Source organism: Benincasa hispida, chromosome 10 (genome assembly GCF_027475165.1).
Source record: "Benincasa hispida cultivar pf3 chromosome 10, pf3_genome.v1.1, whole genome shotgun sequence".
NCBI classification, from domain to species: Eukaryota; Viridiplantae; Streptophyta; class Magnoliopsida; order Cucurbitales; family Cucurbitaceae; genus Benincasa; species Benincasa hispida.
The window spans coordinates 16,266,272-16,285,423 of record NC_143487.1 but is presented as its reverse complement, the minus strand read 5'-3'; the positions used below and the strand labels follow the sequence as shown (position 1 = coordinate 16,285,423).

Sequence of the window (19,152 nt, the reverse complement as noted above, 5' to 3'; positions counted from 1 at the left end):
TAAATCAAAATGGTAACATTTTTTAAGTTCAATGACCCACCTCAATAAAAATTGAAAGTACAATAACCAAAACAAAGATTATGAAATTATAGGGATTAAAATAAAGAAGAATTGAAAATATATGAACTAAAATAAATATTTCAAAAGTACAAGGATCAAAATGAATCAAAGCGAAAAGTACAAGAACTAAAGTAGCATTTAAACTTTTCTCCTATAGACATTGTTGCTAAAGATTATGTAATATGTAGGTTTAAATCCTATTTTGACCCCTGAACTTTGAATCTTATTCTACTTTGACCCACCAAACTTTCAAAAACGACTATTTTAGTCCCTTAACTTTTAAAAAGTGTTTATTTTGGTTCTTACTATTAAGATTTTGTTGACTCTTTGATGAAATTGTGTCTAGCATGTGCTGAGCAAAATGAAGATAAAGTAAAATGTCAACAACCAACGCGACCAAGTATTGAATTACCAAAATCTTGAATGCAAAATGACTTTTTAATTCTATAGAAAATTGTTTTACCAACTAATTCAAAATCAAAACATTATTTTTTAGTGTGACTAACTTATTTGGTAGCCTAATAATCTAAAAATACAAGTCATCTCATTATTTTATTTAGGAGTAACAATTTTAATATCAGGAACCAAAATAAGTACTTTAAAAAAGTTTGGGGACTAGAATATACATTTTCAAGAGTTTAAAAACTAAAATAGAATAAATTTCAACGTTTAAAATCTAAAATAAGATTTAAACCTATATTAGGAAGTGCCTCCATGAGGTTTACAATAATAATGAAATATCCTGGGAAAAATCCCGAGAAGGGAGAAAAACTAGTTGATGCATTGGCAAAATGCGCATTTTTTTAAGAAACAATACAATTACGTAACTTTAGAACTCAAAGACGTTCAGGGTCAGGTTGTACGAAAGTGAAATTTTTTAATCTATTTCTGGAGGACTTGTAGAATGTCCAAGCCTGAATGGTAAAATTTCTACGAACTGTTTTTTTGTTTTCAACAAATACTCTCAGATCCAAACATGGATTTTGAAGCAAAGAATTCGAGTTTTTGTTCTCAACTTTTTATTTAAAAAATTGGGACAACTGTAAATGTTTTAATGGACAGAAGTAGAGGAAAACATTGGATTACGATAAAAATGACCTCGATACCATCTTCGTCATGAGATAGCTTGTCTCATGGCATTCACGGGATTGCATCTGAAAGTCATTCCAAACAAGCTCTTAATTGATAGAACAAGCTGAATGTGTATCACAAAAAAAAGTATTATAGCTACATTGTAATTTACAGAGAATTGAGTAGCGAGTTCACTACAATCTACAAGCCTCCCACCTATCACTATCAGGCAACAAATTTCAAACAACGAGTATCATTATGTATATTCTGGCAACGACAGGAACAAAAGCGGATTCCACACCTTATGCACGTGTAGCTAGCAGCAAAACCACAAACCGTGCAGAAATGCCGGCGGGAGGTCGAGCTTGGAGGTCCGACGGCTGCCTTTAAGTATGATGGAACATGTGGAGGCAAAGACTCCAAATTTGCCTGTTTTTTGAAAGAAGAATAATAGTGTATATGTAGCTCAACATCAAAATAAACTTTTTTTTATTGTAATCTAATAAGGCCACAAAGCAGAAAATGTTTGATCCAAACCTCGTGCAGAAGCTCCATAAAAGTTTTGGGAGCCTTCTTAGCTTCAAGTGCTTTTGCCTGTCTAGTTTTGCGCTTAGTGCCCTTTGATTGCCGCTTCTGTATGTATGCTGTATTGGGGTTAAAAAGGGGTAAAGATTAGTGACACTAAATTCCAAACAACACACGAAGGTATAGAAAAATATAATTCGATCTGTTCTAATCAATGCAAATACATTATGGACGCAAGAAAATAGAATTTAAGTTGACAGGTTCTATTATTCCATGGAGATGAATTTCATTTTCAAGTGATTTCTCTATACGGAACTAAACACAATGAAACACACGAGTACGAAAGGAGGGACGAAAGAGATGATATATCAACTGACTTTGAAGCCTATAGAGCCTACAAAAGAACTACAGCAATTCGAAAAATAAAAAAAGGAAAAGAAAGAGAGAATAGATTCAAATAATCTGAAATAAGTTCACCAAGATGATACCAAGAAAATGATGAAAAATCACATCTCCTCAAAATTGTGACACTTCTCTCAAAAAATTCTATAGTTTAAACCTTCCCAAAACCCCCATGGGATAGCCTTTACGGCAATTAGCCAACACCAACTTGGCTCTTCACCAAAAAGGATGACTAAACAACAGCTGGCTTGGTGATGCTGTCCTTGGGAGTTTTGAGAAAGACAACCCAAACCACACTCTTATTCCACATTTATAACCTACCCGCCCCTTGGAAAAACATGATCTTGATTTCTTCAGCACCACTTGTACACAAAAGCCACCAGTTCAGGACTAATAAGAAAACCGGATATCATCTGAACTTGTCCAAGAATTAAGAGAATCATATCACCAGAGTCTTCTAAATTACTTCTCCACCTATCTTCTTGCCAAGTAGGTGGGCAAGAATTTGTAGCAAGTAAGCTCAACCCAATCACCAAATTCCAATTCTGAGAGCTGCATTGTTAAATGCTCTCATTATCACACCAACACTCAGGAATTGTAAAATCCCTAGAAAAACCCACATAAATGAACCTGAAATATCTCATCCTCAGTGGCCGAGTAGTAATCCAAGTACCATTGCAAAAATTTGGACAATTAACTGAGTACTAAAACTCCATGGCCAAAGCAATATCTGAGTTTTGTTGCTGGCCATCTTCCAAACCATAACAGAAGTACAGCAATTCTAAGGATGGAGAAAATGAACATTTTCTCGAGCATACACCAAAGTCTAAAACTTGAGAAATATCTGGTTCTGGATTAACAAATAATAAGACTCGACGTAACAAAGGCAATGCCTACTACGAAATAGAATATGGAAATAAGCAGTACAACGGAAAGGAATGAGAAAATATTAGATGTCTAACATTTGATAGATGCATAATTGAAGAGAACGCCCTTCAAGAAAAAAGCCAAGGCGGAAAATAGATGAATGAATAACATCATATTAACCTTGCTCATCATCATCGAGAGAAGCATCCTCATCGTCAATGTTTTCGACTGCTTCCACTCCGGCATTATCATTTTCCAGTGCCTCGAGACGAGCAAGAGCTGCCTGGAAGAGCAGAGAAACCAAAAATAACATGTACACTGTAGATATAGAGTCCAGGTTTCAACTAATCAATTATATCGCATCAATAACTCACAACAAAGAAGCAAAATCTAGTTCACCAAACAAACCTGAGTACGGTTGTCGCTGCTCGCTAGGGCAGCAACCATCTTAGGAGCAACCTTACGATTGCGGCTCGACATGCGTCGGAATGGATTCGTAGCATCATCATCCATCGCTAGCTACAAACCGTACACTCAGATCCGTGAATGAGAAAACGAAGCGACTGAAATTAGCGCGATGAACTGAAACAGGTAGAGAATTCTCATCAGAAATTATAAAATACAAAATCGCGTTAGAAGATTTGTAGTAAGAGAAAAACCCTAGGTTTTGCATAATAATTTGTTCGAGCCCTCCGAAATTGATTTTGAACACTGTTCGAAAGACGGTATCTATTCGATTGTAATGTTAAAGTGTGAGAACGAAACTGAAGTGAGCAAGAGAGAGAGAGTTCCAAACCCTACGAATCGGAGAAGAAGAAGAAGGGCGGAATGCAAGTCGACGGACTTTCGTTGAATGTTCACTGTTCCCAACTCCGGCGACCGTCGTTTATTTGAACAGGATATTTACACAGACGGCGGTCGGAGTACCAAGTCCACCGTGGAGTTGAGAGGCATAAAGTGATTATTGATACATCTAATCGTTGTAAAGGGTTTGTTTTGTTCCGGATTCTATTTTCAAATTAGTGAATTCTACGCAGACAATCTAAATTCTATTTTTGAATATTTTTTTTATCCATAATTTAAAATTTAAATTTTAAAATATAAAATTATATTAAATAGCGACCACTGCAGTTTTAATTAAAAAAATTGAAAATTAGATACGTATTTCTAGATTTTGGTTTTTTTACAAACATGTCAAAAAAAAAAAAAAAAAAACTCCCATCTGAAAATTTGCTATTTGATTTTTATGTACTTATCATGTAGTTGTTATCTGATTGCTATGTGATTACCATATTTGTACTTATAAAAAAATTGAAGTGATAGCTTTGGTTTCTTAAAATGTGTTTGCCATACAATACAATTTTTCTATTAAATAAAGATAAAAATATCTAAAAATATAGTAGGTAATGTTTTAGATCCGATTATTTTTTAAAAAATAAAATATGTATTTAAATTAAATTAAGTTAAATTTCAAGTTTGGTCTCTATGATCTGGATAAAGTTAAAATTAGTCCATATGATTTTAAAATTTAAAATTTAGTTTCATGGTTTGATAGTCCATATGGTTTATTAAATCTCTTAAATTGCTCCTACATGGACTATTTATTTTGAAGGTTTTATCAAATTATAGAGGATAAATTCTAATTATAAATCACAAGACATAAATTTTAACTTTCAAACCATAGGGACCGAAATTTCATTTTTTTCATATAAATTATATAATATTACAAAACAATAATTATACAATTTTTTTTAACGTAAAACATGTTCATAAATAAATTAACAATAGTTTATTGTCAACTAATATTTAGTAGGTGTCTACTACTAATTTACAATTATTTAGATTAGAATTCAATCTTAGAATTCGGCTACTAAACACATATCTAAAAACATGCGTTATAAAGAATTAATTAATCAATTGGATATTCGGGAGGCAAAAACTCAGTAATTTAAAAAGTCATTTTGAATTATTTGATTTATTAGATCTTGAATTTTTATGAACTTATTTTCATTTTCAGCAATTCATGGAAAGATGAATCGAGGAAAAACTTATGAATGGACCAGCTACAAGAAAAGACCTCATGATAGTGAATATGGGACCTCACCACCCATCAATGCACGGTGTTCTTCGACTCATCCTTACTTTGGATGGTGAAGATGTTATTGACTGTGAACCAATATTGGGTTATTTACACAGAGGGATGGAAAAAATTGCAGAAACCCGAACAATTATACAATATCTACCTTATGTAATACGTTGGGATGGTTTCAATAAATCCCCTACAATAGTTCGTCTTGGCCCAGATCTAGAACTATCGTCAACGGTTTGTGTAGCCATAAATAATCCTATATTTTTTTTTAATTCAGTGAGATGCTCCTTGGTTAGAACCACTAAGGGGTCCTAATGGTTTGGACTTGAGTAGACTGAAAAAAGACATCCAACCTTGGCAAGAACGACGTTCCGCGGAATATATGACCCATGCTCCTTTAGGTTCTTTAAATTCCGTGGGGGGCGTAGCGACCGAAATTAATGCAGTCAATTATGTCTCTCCTAGAAGTTGGTTAGCTACCTCTCATTTTGTTCTAGGATTCTTCCTATTCGTAGGTCTTTTCAAACCAGAAGAGAGATTTTTCGTTTTTATCTATTTCTAACTTCGAATTTTCTTTATTTCCATCCGGAGGGTAAGAAGTTTCATAAACTGGTCTTTTTATATTTTGATAGCGTGTCCTTTTAAAGTGGAATTCATCCTTTGTTTTTTCCTTTCCATTCACTCGATCATGTTTTCATTTAATTTCTTGTTTTCAAATTTATGTTTTCAGATTCTCTACCAATAGACTTCAAAATTTTTGGGCAAATTTTATTTTACCCCTTAAACCCATAATATTAATAATTTCATTTTATAATTAGATTTTTTTAAACACTTTTGGGACTAACCGTAAACAACATTTTTAGAGGATTTCAAATATTAACAAAATCTATCAATGATAGATTCTATTGCTCATAGCCGATATAATCCATCACTAATAAACCTCTAGAGCTGAATCTACATTTTGCTATATATACAATTTTTCAAAAATATTTTGTTATATTTACTAATATTTGAGCTTATGGCTATATTTTCAACTCGCCTAATTTGTATAAATATGGTCGACAAGACAAATAGCACTTTTAAAAGTTTTATTTTAAAAAATAGCGAGATGTTTTAGGTTAGAGTAAAACAAATTTGGATTCAATTAATTACTAATTATTAGATTACATGTGATCTAAACATTTTACAAATAAAAGACTGACTTAACAACACCAAAATAGAATGAATTGTAGGATAATTCTTCTACATAAGTTTTTTTTTTTTGGTTGGAGGTACAATTGTACAACACATGGATGGACATTGTAAAATTAAAACAAAATCATGGTTATGGGTATTTTGAAAGAAATTTCGGACCTAAGAGCGATCCATGGCGATATTAACACTGATGATGGCGTTTAAAAAACTGGAGGAAAAAAATATGAAGTTAGGATCCTTGATTAACTCTAGACCTCTATTCTCAAATAAATTCTTTTTTAATTGAGCTCAATTGTTCTTCAAGTCGATAGTGTTCTCTACAAGACATCATTCCACTTATCATTAAAAAAAAATTGAGTGGTTGAAAAGCCCTGGCAAGATGAAAAATGTTTAAAGAAAATTTATACAAACCCAAAACAAGAAAACTATGGCTGTTTATTTGAAATCAGATGGGAAAAACCAACCAAATAAGAGAATCAAATTGAAAACCTCGAAAAATCAATTAAAATAAGTGTTGGTTGAAACTATCATAGATATGAAAAGGCATTAAAGAAAAATAAGGTAGAGTGACAAAATATTAAATTGAAAAAAAAGAAAAATACGTTAAAAAAAGGGGAAAAAAAGAAAAATAATTAGATAAATTAAGATTAATTGATATTTGAAAATAGAATCTAAAAATAATATGATGAAAATTCAAAATTCAATCCCAGATAAAGCCAGAATCTGTTCATTATCAAATTTAATTTCAATCGATTATAGAGGGTATTTTGGGATTTCGAAAAAGTCTAAATTTCTGAAGATTTTTGTTTCTTTGGTATACTTCTAAGTAGAAGTGTAATTTGTGGTCTATGACCCAATTTTTCATATAAATACTTGGGGTAACCATACATGCGATCCTAATAAGAGTCCTATATTTCATTATTGTCTAAGTTTTTCATTATTTACTATCTATTTTTCTTCAAAATTACCAAAAAATTAGGCTTCAATTACCGTTTAGACTCCAACCATCAATTAGTTACACAATGTTTTAAAATAGGAAAAATCAAAGGTCACATGCGCTTTTTAAGAAAGATTTATTATTTTTCAAATCTTTTCAATTAAACAAAAAATATTAAAAAAAAAAAAAAAACTTAGAAGACTTTCCATCTTCAACAATCCTCTCTATTCGACATTGTCCTTGACACCCTCTATCTTCTTCAATTTCTCTCTTAAAACCTTCTCTCTCAAAAGACACCAACGATCACATTGGATGACAACCAGCGGATGACGAACGATGGATTCAGAGCGGAACTAGATGACAAACGATGATGGTGGACTTGGAGCAGACGAACGATGAGTTGGAGTGGACAAATGATGATGGTGGACTCGGACTGGACGAACGATGACTTATAGCGGACGATGAACGATAGACTCGGTTGAATTGGGCGACAGACGACGAGCGACTTGGATGGCTTTTGGACATACGATGGATGGTCGAATGGCGACAGATGGACATGGACGACATATATATATGTATGTGTATATGTATGTGTGTGTATGTATGTATGTATGTATATATGTTTGTATGCATATACATATACATATGTGTATATATATGTATGTATATACATATATATATGTGTGTATGTATGTATATGCACGACGCTCCAGATTTTGATGGAAAATGAGTGCCTCGCACGTAGTCAACCAAAAAAGCTAGAGGCGCAGTTGCACTTCCTCACGTCTATAAATACTTCTCTTCATTTTTCTAGGAGTTTTCACGCTGAATTCCATGAAGGTCGAGGAGAGACTTCAATTTCTTCATCTACCTTCATATTTTTAGCATCTTAAGGTTAGTTTAGGACTTTTGGGTTGTATTTCATGGCTTGGATGACTTGTCTCTTCTTCTTTTGTCTATGAAGACAATGAGGTGAGTTGTTTGGTTCTAGTTCTTGGGATGTAAACCTATGTAACTCTCGGAGATTATTTATATTAATTTCTTATTGTTTTATGTATCTTTAGATCTATTTAATTCTTCGATGTATGTTTATTGGATCATTGACGCTCTTTCCTTTGAATGTATGTTGTATACTAGAGATTTTAGGCTTACGTGATGTCTTGATTCTTCGTCTAGCTTAAGTCACCAAGTAGAAAATATTGAATCTTGCATGATGGGGTTTATAGTCTAGCCTTGAATCTTAACATGCTTGATTTGATTTGGTTCAAATAAATTAGTTTAATTAGATTGGGCTTTCTGGGTAATTAACCACACAATGGAAACCTAGGATTTAATGCAAATGTGATTGATTCTCAACGATCGCTAAGGATTCCATAAAATTGATTACATTTAGTTAATTGGAGTTTTGTTAGAGGTTTTAATTATACTTGGGTCGCTTGCATAATTCGATCTCAACTAGCTATCTACCTTTGTAGAGGCTTGTTAGAGCGAGTCAAGCATATTGTTGTGCAAAGCATAATTGATATGAGCTAATAAAAATAGTCCAATGAGAAGAAATTACATAGAAACCCAATTACTCCCAAGAGTTAGAATCTCCAATATTTGAGTATATTTACCCGCTTTATTTTACTTTCTTGCACAATTATCTCTTCTACACCTCTCCCCATTTACTGCTATAACTAATCAAGTCATGCTTCCCTGCAGATTGACCCGAACTTACCACTATTGCTACATCTTTGTAGTGATGAGAGTAGTTCGGTATTATAAATTTTCTTTTGATTTGTAGCTCTTTTCGGGAATTAAACGACATCAGAAAAAGGCTTCGGTCACATTAACAAGAGTAGAAGCATGATTCTCATCATGATGCTTTTCTAATTTTTCACTACATAATTTAGCATCACATTCATTATCCACTCTATCATCTTTATCAATCACCTCAAAAGAAGAATCCACATTCAAAGAATATTTACTAAAAGAAGGAAAAGTATTAACAAACTTACTTGTCTCATGAAGCTCATCACTAACCTCAATATCCGCATGCTTAGTTTTATATAGATCAAATTTTATCTCTCCATCATTGAACCTAAAGGTTCGCTTACTATCTTAAACATCAATGAGAGTCCTACTAGTGGCCAAGAATGGCCATCATAGGATTATTGGAATGTTGGCATCTTCTCCTATGTCAAGTACCACAAAATCCACCGAAAATATGAACTTCTCTTCCTTAACCAACATATCCTCCACAATGCCATAAGGATGGACATAAGATTGATCGGTTAATTGCAAGGAAATTTTAGTTGGTTTCAACTATCCAATGTCAAACTTCTTAAAAATAGACAAAGACATTAAATTAATTGAAGCTTTAAGATCACATGAAGCTTTATTAATCATAATATCACCTAATTGACAAGGAATGGAAAAGCTCCCTGGATCTTTTAATTTCGAAAACAATTTCTTTTGTATCACCACACTACACCCTTCATTTAAAGCCACTATCTCATACATACCAATCTTATTCTTACAAGACAGGATATCTTTCATGAATTTAGCATACTTTGGCATTTTCTCCAAAGCTTCAGAAAAATGTATGTTAATACACAACTTCTTACAAGTCTCAAGAAAGCTAGCAAATTGTGCATTTTCCTTCTTTTTTTTCTTAAATCTTTGAGGATAAGGAATAGAATTAGGGAAAAAAGGTAAAGAGTTAGAAGTACTCCCTATTTTTTATCTAGATTTTTCTTCAAGCTTCTCCTTTGTAGATTCATCATCAATAGTGGATTTAATCTCCTCTTGAATTGGTTCATCTTCATCACAATAAGCTCATTCGATTCTTTGCCACTTCTAAGTGTGATTGCTTTGCATTCTTCTCTAGGATTTTTCTCAGGGCAACTAGGAAATTGATCTTTTTGCATGGTTTGCACAACGAAAGCTACTTGGCTCAATTGAATCTCCAAATTTTGGATGGATTTGTCATGGCTTTATATGGTACCCAAGATAGTATGAACTGAAGTCTTCAAGGCAAACATTTTGTCTTTGATCACCTTGATAAGGTCCATCATCAATTCCTCCAAAGATAGTTCCTTTTCTTGGGAAAAACCTGGAGGGACCAAAACATTATTGTTATTTACGTAAGAAATTTTTTCATGATTTCTTAAACATGGGTGGTAATGTGAGGAAATTTGTTGTTGGCCTCTATATTGTCCTCTATCCACATAATTAGCCATTTTGGTATCTTGTGAGTCCTAAACTTGTTTATTTTTAGGTGCATTAGCTGCTAAAGAGGTTATGGATAATGAATTCTATGCTTGACCACATATAGTCAATTTTAATTGTGGTCAATTGAGCTTTAATGACACTTACCTCGACTTCATAAAGCTCTGCTACTTTGTTGGTGGAAGCCCCATCACTTGGCCGATTATAACTTGTAGTGGCCATGTCCCCTAGAATAGTGTAAGCTTCTATGGCAGTTTTAGAGAAAAGAGATCCCTCAGTCGTAGCATCTAGAATGGATTTAGTGTTGCCATTCAACTCATCATAGGAAAATTATATTTTCAACCAACTAGGGTATCCATATTGTAGGTATTTCTTGAGGAGATCTTTGTACCTTTTCCTGTTGGGATGTATGCCCTAAAGTCTCGTAGTTATATGTTATTTGAATCAATGATTGATTAATTTTATATGTAATAGTTCATTATACAAATATCCAAGATTATATGATGTGACTTAAATATGTATGTGGAGACATACAAGTGGATCATGTTTAAGTGATAATCTAAATGGTCTATAGTATATGGATAATATTGGGTGCCTTATCCTAGTAACACTACTAATACACCCGCTTTGTAGTTGTTACAATTGTTATAAAGTGCTAAAAATGATTTGATCCTAATCATTCATGTGGAGACATGTGGGTGGAGGTATCCTATATAAAGAGTTTATATAAGATCGAATCACGAAATAATAGTCTCTCTTTATAACACCATTGTTAGAAGAGACTTACATGTCACCAAGATGACCATAATTGACTTGACCTAATCTTGAGTGAGTTGTGAACTCTTTTCTATGAGAGCGGTCCTTTGATTTGTATGAGTGAGAATGGCTAGATTCGTCGACTCAATAAGCCTTTTTAGGGATTCATCTGATTGGGGAGCTGGGAACACAACTACACAAGAAGGATTTCACTCCTTCCCTATTGTTAGGGTAAGTAGATAAATTGCTCTCTTAAGGGTTGATTTCGGGGCTTGAACAATGAAACGCTTCACCCTCTACTGGCTCGAGAGGAGTTCAATTATAGTTGGATTATGACTAACTGTTCATTAGAGGGATCAGTGGTACTTAATAAGTTAGATGTAACTATAGGGATAAAGCGATAATTTGATCCAGCTGTACTTACGAGCAATTTGTGAAAAGCCAACACACTGTTAATTGGTTATATCCAATAGACACAGAAATATATCTGTAGTGCAAAAAGTGCAACTTTCGATCTTTAGTGGAGCAACTGGTAGTAATGATGATTGATTAATTTAATTAAAGAGTTTAATTAATTAATCAAATATCAATGAAGCTTCAATCTATAATTCCATAAGATCCCCTTGTTAACTCAATAAGGATTAATGAGAATTAAATTGATTTTGGTTTAATTTCAATCATTCAAATTAATTAAAGGGAATTAATTGTATAAGATACAATTACATAATGCATGTTGATACATTATAAAGTATAATTTATGTTGATACATTATATAGTTTTATGAGAGAAATAAATATTTGAATATGATTCAAACATTATTTATATGAATATGATTCATATAAAACTATATGTTAAAATTAATATGAATATGATTCATATTAAATTTATATAGTTTTAAGAGAGAAATAAATATTTGAATATGATTCAAATATTAATTATATGAATATGATTCAAATATTAATTATATGAATATGATTCATATAGAAACTATATGTTAAATTAAATGTGAATATGATTCATGTAGAAACTATATGTTAAATTAAATATGAATATGATTCATATTGAAACGAAATAGTTTGATGAGAGAGATTGTTATTTGAATGTGATTTAAATATTAATTTATATGAATGTGACTTATATAAAAGCCATATGGTATATTATATGTGATATAATATAAACTATAGGTTATATGTTATATGTGATATAACATATAGTTTAATATTTATATATATATTAAGTTAGTTTATATATATATTATTAAAATTCAAATTGTTTTGAATTTGAATTTTAAAATTAAAAGGGGAGGGAGTTATAACTCCCTCAACCCTAAACCTCTCATTTCACATAAAAGAATAGCAGAGAAAGAAGATCATGTTTTTCCTTTTGGTTTCTCTGTGTTATTCTCTCAGGAAAAAAAATCTCTCCCTTTACCAAGATTGAGTACAAGCCTATGAAACTCTACACAATTCTAATCCCTGAGAATAATGAGGAAAACCCCGTGATGGTGTCCTCGTTGTTATTGTTATGTTTGTGTTGATGTCGAGTTTGGGAGATTGAGAGAAGATCTTGTTCGTGTAGTGGATTTGGAGAGGAAGCGGAAAGATGGTATTCTTTAAGGGTATGTGATATCCTTTCCCTTCTTCTTTTTGTATTTTCATAGTAACAACATGCTTTATATTAATATGTTTATCCTTGTGTTTCCGTTGCTTTGAATTACAATGTTCTTTAAAACAAATTTAGAGACATATGGCGTCCAATTGCTTCCACTGTGAGGAATTGCAATCCCTTGAATTGGTATCAAAGCCATGTTGAGTCTCTAAATTTTGTTTTCGAATTTTAATTCAGAGTACTAGTGGGTAAATGTTCTACATTTTGAATGTTGAATGTTCCAGTTTTTTGCACATTGGATGGTTTCAAAATTGGTATAGAAATTTATTGCTTAATAGAGTCAATTGGTAAGGGTCGATTGTATTTTTGGGCATTTATTTCTTGCAATCGAGTCTATATTTAAGTTTGTGTCATTCGTGATTAAGTTTCAACTTCAATTTGAATAATTTCAGAGCAAGAACGAAGCAATTCGAATGTGGGTGAAGTAGAACAAACATTCAGCCTTAGAGCGTAAGGCTAGAGCATCGCGATGCTCGCTCTACTTTGTAAGGCAGAGAGCTTAGTGTCGCTATGCTCCAGTCGTAGCATTGCGATGATGTCAGCCTATGAAGCACATATACTTCATGTGAGGCAAAGAATTCGTATCAGACACGTATCAGATACCGATACTTCCAGATACTTCCCAGATACATATCTGATACGCGATTTGACATATCTATTTCTACGCGTACTTTTTTTTAAAGAAAAAAGATAAGCAACTCATCTAATCTTTCCAATCTAAAATTAGACAACCTATTTAAAAAGCTCACTACTCGAGTCCAAAACTAAAAGAAAAAATAAATAAATAACGGACCAAACTCTAAACTAGAATCATCTAATCTTCATCTTCACATTTGAGTCCCCACAAAGTCCACAAAAATATAAACCATTTGGATATCATCAAAAATTCAATGAAGAAATTCTTCATTTATCTTCATATTTCTCTCTCTAATCTTCTTCTTCTTCTTTGCAATTGAGTCACTTTTTTATTGCATTTTTATTAACTATTGTACTTCAAAATCTTAGATGTTGCTTTTTTTTTTTTGTATTATATTTCAGTGTTTGTATTCTATTTTGTGCTATTGTTATTAACTTGTATGCTAAATTTATCTATATCCTAATTTTTTTTTAAAGAAAAAGAAAATGTATCTTCAACGTATCAGTATCCTAGTTTTTTAGAAATATATATATTTAAAAAATATATAAAAAATGATGCATCCTTTGACGTATCCTTATTTTAGTTTTTAGAAATTGACGAATCGTCGTATCAGATTATATCAGTATCGTGTAGCCGTATCTGTGTCTGTGCTTCATTGATGTCAATAGTGTAGGGGTACGTTACAGTAACTCAAAAGCCAGTGTCGTGACACTTCGAATGTGAGGCGTGTGCGCAGTGGCAGTTCCAAGTCGTAGCTTTGATAATGGGCAGAAATGCACGTTATTACAGTGCAAAGATGTAAAACAATGAGAGAATGTGATGGTAAAAAAATACAAAATCATGTCCAAAAGCGTTAAACTGAGAATATTACGATTGCATGCGCCCATCGCATAAAAACAGCTAATTTGTTTATTTTGTGCAGGAAAAATGCGTTGGCGTAAGATAAATTGCGATCCAAGAAATTCGGTGTCTGCGGCCATTGGAATATTGTGAACACAAAGTCATGGGATCGTATGCGCTCGAGAAGTTGCTCAAGAAGGTGGCCGCATAAAGACAGCGCATCAAGATGAAAGCTTAATAAATCATGATAGGACAGAAAGCAGATGACAATCGAATCCGAATTTAGTTGACAAGACGTTAATGACACACTATAGAAAGTATATTCAAATTTTTGGTGACTATTAATTGGCGCATTAAAGTAGAAGATTTAATGACCACTCATCATTGCAATCATTAGAAGGAAAAGCTTCTTCACCTTGAGCTCTATAAATATCAAAGGTCACCATCGATAGAGGAGTTCGCCATATACAGAAGATAGATCATACACAAAATAGATAGCTATTAGTTTGTAGTTATTCATATACTTAGAAGGCGGAGGTAAGCGAAGAGAAGAAGACGCCGAGAGATCATTCCTTGGCAGCTCGAAAGACTGTTGGGAAGCGCTATAAATGGAGAGAGAGTCGATACTTATGAAAGCAAGGATATTCTTCTAGGAAGAGTTGGAGTAAAAAGACAGTGTAAAAGCTACGAGAAGCAATACATTGCTACCGGGCTTCTTATCTTTACTTTCCATTGTTGTTTTGTATTCTAACTTTATTTATAGAAATGGAATTCTCATCTCAACATCTGTTCAATCTCTTCACATTTTGCATGAGTAGCTAAATTTTTGAATGGGTTGAGAAGTACTTAGCGAGCATGACCTAAGATCTTCACTTTATGAGATCATCTTGTCTTATGTATGCGTCATTCACCCTTTAAAGATACTTGAGAGAGTAGTCTAAAGAAAGAATCTAGGCTTGAGAGAGTCAGATTAGAATCTAGACTTGAGAAAGTCAGATTAGAACCACATAAGCAAGAGATAGAAACTTAGACATAAGTTCTGTTTGTTATTATGCATCGCATGCACCCTAGAAATAGGATATGATAGTATACGGTCACCTTGTGTATATGTGCATCATTTATCATCGCATAGACAAGAATAGAGGGTTAGACATAAGTCCTATCGACATTATCGTATACATTGCATGCATCCTAGAAATAGGAACTATGACATTTGAATTGAGAGATCACATGCTATTGTGTGTGTATAGCATGATCACATAACTTGAACGCAATCTTAGGAAGTGTTAGCTAAATCCCTTCTCACCCGTTCATCGCATACTCATTGTAATTCTCGATTTCATCAACTCTTTACTGGAACCCGCCGCATAGGATTTATACTTAAACAAAATACCAACCAACTTATTTGTTTTTGCCACCGCAAAGGAATCAAAATTTTTACTGTCGCATAGTAACTCAGTAGTCCCTGTGTTCGACCTTGGATTTACTAAGAAACTTAGTGAGATTTATACTTGGGTTTTACTAGGAAAACTTGCATGTGCAACGCATAGATCATCACTGCAAACATACAACATAATCGCATCACATTTACAACGCATCAAGCTTCTAGTGCTCCAAACGACAGTTTCAAGCCGTTTTTGAATTTTAATTATTAATTTTTAATAATTAATTGTATTTATTTGTTTTTTATTAATTGAATTAATAAAAGTGTTGTTTTAATTTAATTAATGTTTAGGATGCCAATTTCGGTCCAATGTTGTTTTTATATTAATTATATATGTGATGTATGATTTATTTTGCATTATGTATGTCATATAGTATAAAAATCCTACCATAGGATAAATATTATTTCATGCATCATTTTAATATAAATGTTATATTATAAAGTTGCATGATTTAATTATGCATGCTCATGCATCATATTTAATATAATCGTTATATTATATGATTGCATGCATTTATAACATGTCCATGTATCATTTTATATTACGAGTGTTATAATATATAGTATGGATGGATAGATGATGTGAATATTTTATTTTGCACGCAAGTGTACATGGCCAAGTTATGATATTAAAACGTTGTAAGACCGAGTTTCGTCCTCTATGATCAAACTAATAAGTTTTTGTTTAGCTATCTCAGAATTGTGTCAATTTTAGCTAAAGAAACGAAATCAAGTTGAATTTGTGGTTTTGTAAAGCAAAAGATAGCAAGAAAAGTGTTTAAAAGTCTGAGAATAAAAGTGTTCTAGGGTATTGAATTCGTCAATTACTTCATTAGATCTATTCTAACCGATTCATGGAATCATGTATAAACATTATGCCTAAGTCTAAAAACTTAATTCAAGATTACTTTCTTCAAAAAATAACCTACATGCAACTTAATTGATAACTAATCTTAAGAAATCAAATTAAGAAACAAGGCATTAGGAATTGTCATTCACAACTTTCTCTTTTAACCTAACTATAATCATGATAGACTAATAACAATTTGATGATATAGATCCAGTAGAACATTCAATCTCTCAACTAAAAATTCAACCTAAAAATTATTAATGGCCAATCAATAAGAATGAAACATGATACCATTAAAAAGCAAAGTATTCAATAAACATCCATGAAAAGAATTAAATTCAATTCAAATTCATAACAACTTCATCAATAACCTAAAACGACAAGTTTAGCCACTCATAGCTTTCAAAAACATATTTTCATCAATTCAAACATAAGATTAAGAGGAAGAAAAGAGAACTGAAGAATCCTCCAAGCTCGCCTCAATCGTCACCTCGGAAACTCGAACAACCTTCAAAATATCCCTTAATTCTCTAACTTTTAAGTATAAACTCTCTTTTAGGTCTCAAATTTCATTTTTTAGCCCTTAATTTGGTCAGAATCCTCTCTCCATTAGGTCAAAATGATGTCCAATTATATAGAGGATGAGAAATTTGGAACAAAATCCTTGCCAAATCAAAATATTTTTCAAATAAGGAAAGTCAACTTGCAACGCTAGCTACTAGCATTGCAATGCCAGTCCAGAGTTGTTGTAGCGTCGCACAATGCTACTTGTAGTGTTTTGACGTTGCCTCCTCAAATGCAGCTACTGCCTTCAAGCATCATGTCATAGCGTTGTAACGCTACAACCAGCATTGCAACGCTCCCCTGCCTTTTGGTTCATTAGCATTTTCCCTCTCTTTTCTTGACGCCCTTTGGTCCATTTCTTGGTTTTGACTCCTTTAAGCCTAATTTAGTCCTTTTTGGATTATTTTGAGTATAATTCACTTCTTAATCGTAAATCCTAAAAATCACTAGCAAACACGTCAAATCTGATAAAAACACATTAAAAGAGTCCTAAATCTAAGACAAATAACATAAATTTTTTGTGCATTTCACCACCACAAACTTAAGATTTTGCTAGTCCCAAGCAAAGAAGAAACAAGAAAATTAAAAAGTTTTAAATAAGTGTGCTAGTGATTCATGCCTCAGAGAATAGTAAATTGAGAACTCAAGCAGAAACATTCAAGCAAGTCTATCGTTATGGTCGTCCATGGCCAAATCTAATCATCTCCCATGTTTGCGTGTGCAAGTCATATTCAATTTAAAACTCAGAAGCTAAAGTTAGGTTCAAGAAAGCTTCTCCAGTTTTTTCCCTACTTTAGCTCATGCACCAATCATCAAGCATCCACACATTTTAAAAAGGTAATATATCCACTAAGGTGCCTTAATATTAACAACAAAGAGCCCTAAACTTGCATCATTTTACCTAGAGGCACTAGCTTTCACACTTTAACTGTAGGGAACAGTATCTAGTCAATTCCTAGATGTTCTAATTGATCATAGGAAGGTAGCACTTTTTACCCTCATCCATGCATACATATTACAAGTTTACAAAGCATAAAATATAATCTTTCTTTTAAGCACATGAGTGTACACAATTTTCTTCAGAGGCTAATGTTCGCCCCGTGATTTGTATCTAAAAGTGCTTATGAATGAGGGTGAAAGATGATAACTAGATGAATGGAGATGAATTAAGAATTGCTTCTCTACGTGAGAAGAGTAGGCGATGTGTCGAAGTGGATGTAGCACGCTTGTGTAATGCGTACAAGCTTTCCTAAATCAAACCCAAGTATAAATCTAATCAAACTTCCTGGTAAGTCCAGGGACAAACACAGAGATTTTAAGACAGTTTAACACGGTCCTTGCATTGCTGTAATTGTAGATGGTTCCCAGATTAATGAGACTGAAGATTATTTACACTAATTTCAATGAGCGCATTTAAGAAAACATAGGAGTTCAAGGGAAAAAAGGGGATTTATGAGTGAATAGTGCTAAATGTTTGGGGATATGTGTTGATTCCAAGCATGATGAACAAGTGTGTGTGAAGATGTGAGAATGGAATGAAGATGATATGGATGCTTGTTTACAAACCAAGTGCATGTGTATGCGTTAAGTCTCCGTTCATTAGATCGTGTTGTTCAACATTTCTTAATGCGAATGCCACATGTATTCCTATCTCTAGAGTGCATGCATTGGTGACAGAGAATGGTAAAAACGCAAGTATTTTTATCTCTAAACCTACTATGCATTCTGACTCAATGTGTTTTTTAGTTAACCTACTCTCTCGAACAGTTTAACTACTTCATAACTTCAATCAAGTGATCAAGATGATTAAAGCATGGAATTCAAGTATGCAACAAGTGAGAAAAGCGGTAGCTACACACAAATTTGAACGTAAATAGAGAAACAAAAGTGGATTGATCAAATGTAAGATTGAATTTAAAGATAGCAAATATTTTTACAACAATCTCAACTTAATCAAATGGGATGGTAAATGAAAGTGAGAAGTAAAAGGAAAGAAAAAAGTCAAGTTGTAGAGTTCAATCTCTTGTCCTCTTTG

General features: G+C 32.8%; 1 protein-coding gene across 3 annotated transcripts; it reads right to left on the bottom strand.

Moving 5' to 3' along the window:
- Positions 1–1,215: 1,215 nt before the first annotated feature.
- On the bottom strand, positions 1,216–3,999 carry SEF (HIT-type Zinc finger family protein). Of its 3 annotated transcripts, none has more exons than XM_039045935.2 (5): positions 3,722–3,999; positions 3,334–3,507; positions 3,106–3,208; positions 1,669–1,775; positions 1,216–1,560 (listed from the first exon to the last, which is right to left on the bottom strand). In XM_039045935.2, the coding sequence occupies exons 2-5, from the start codon at positions 3,436–3,438 to the stop codon at positions 1,357–1,359; spliced, it is 519 nt and encodes a 172-aa protein (XP_038901863.1). In that variant the 5' UTR covers positions 3,439–3,507; positions 3,722–3,999; the 3' UTR covers positions 1,216–1,356. The 3 variants fall into 3 exon arrangements, with proteins under 3 accessions (XP_038901863.1, XP_038901864.1, XP_090162305.1); XM_039045936.2 differs by having other exon boundaries at positions 3,727–3,968; XM_090306179.1 differs by having other exon boundaries at positions 3,585–3,879.
- Between the last annotated feature and the right edge of the window lie 15,153 nt (positions 4,000–19,152).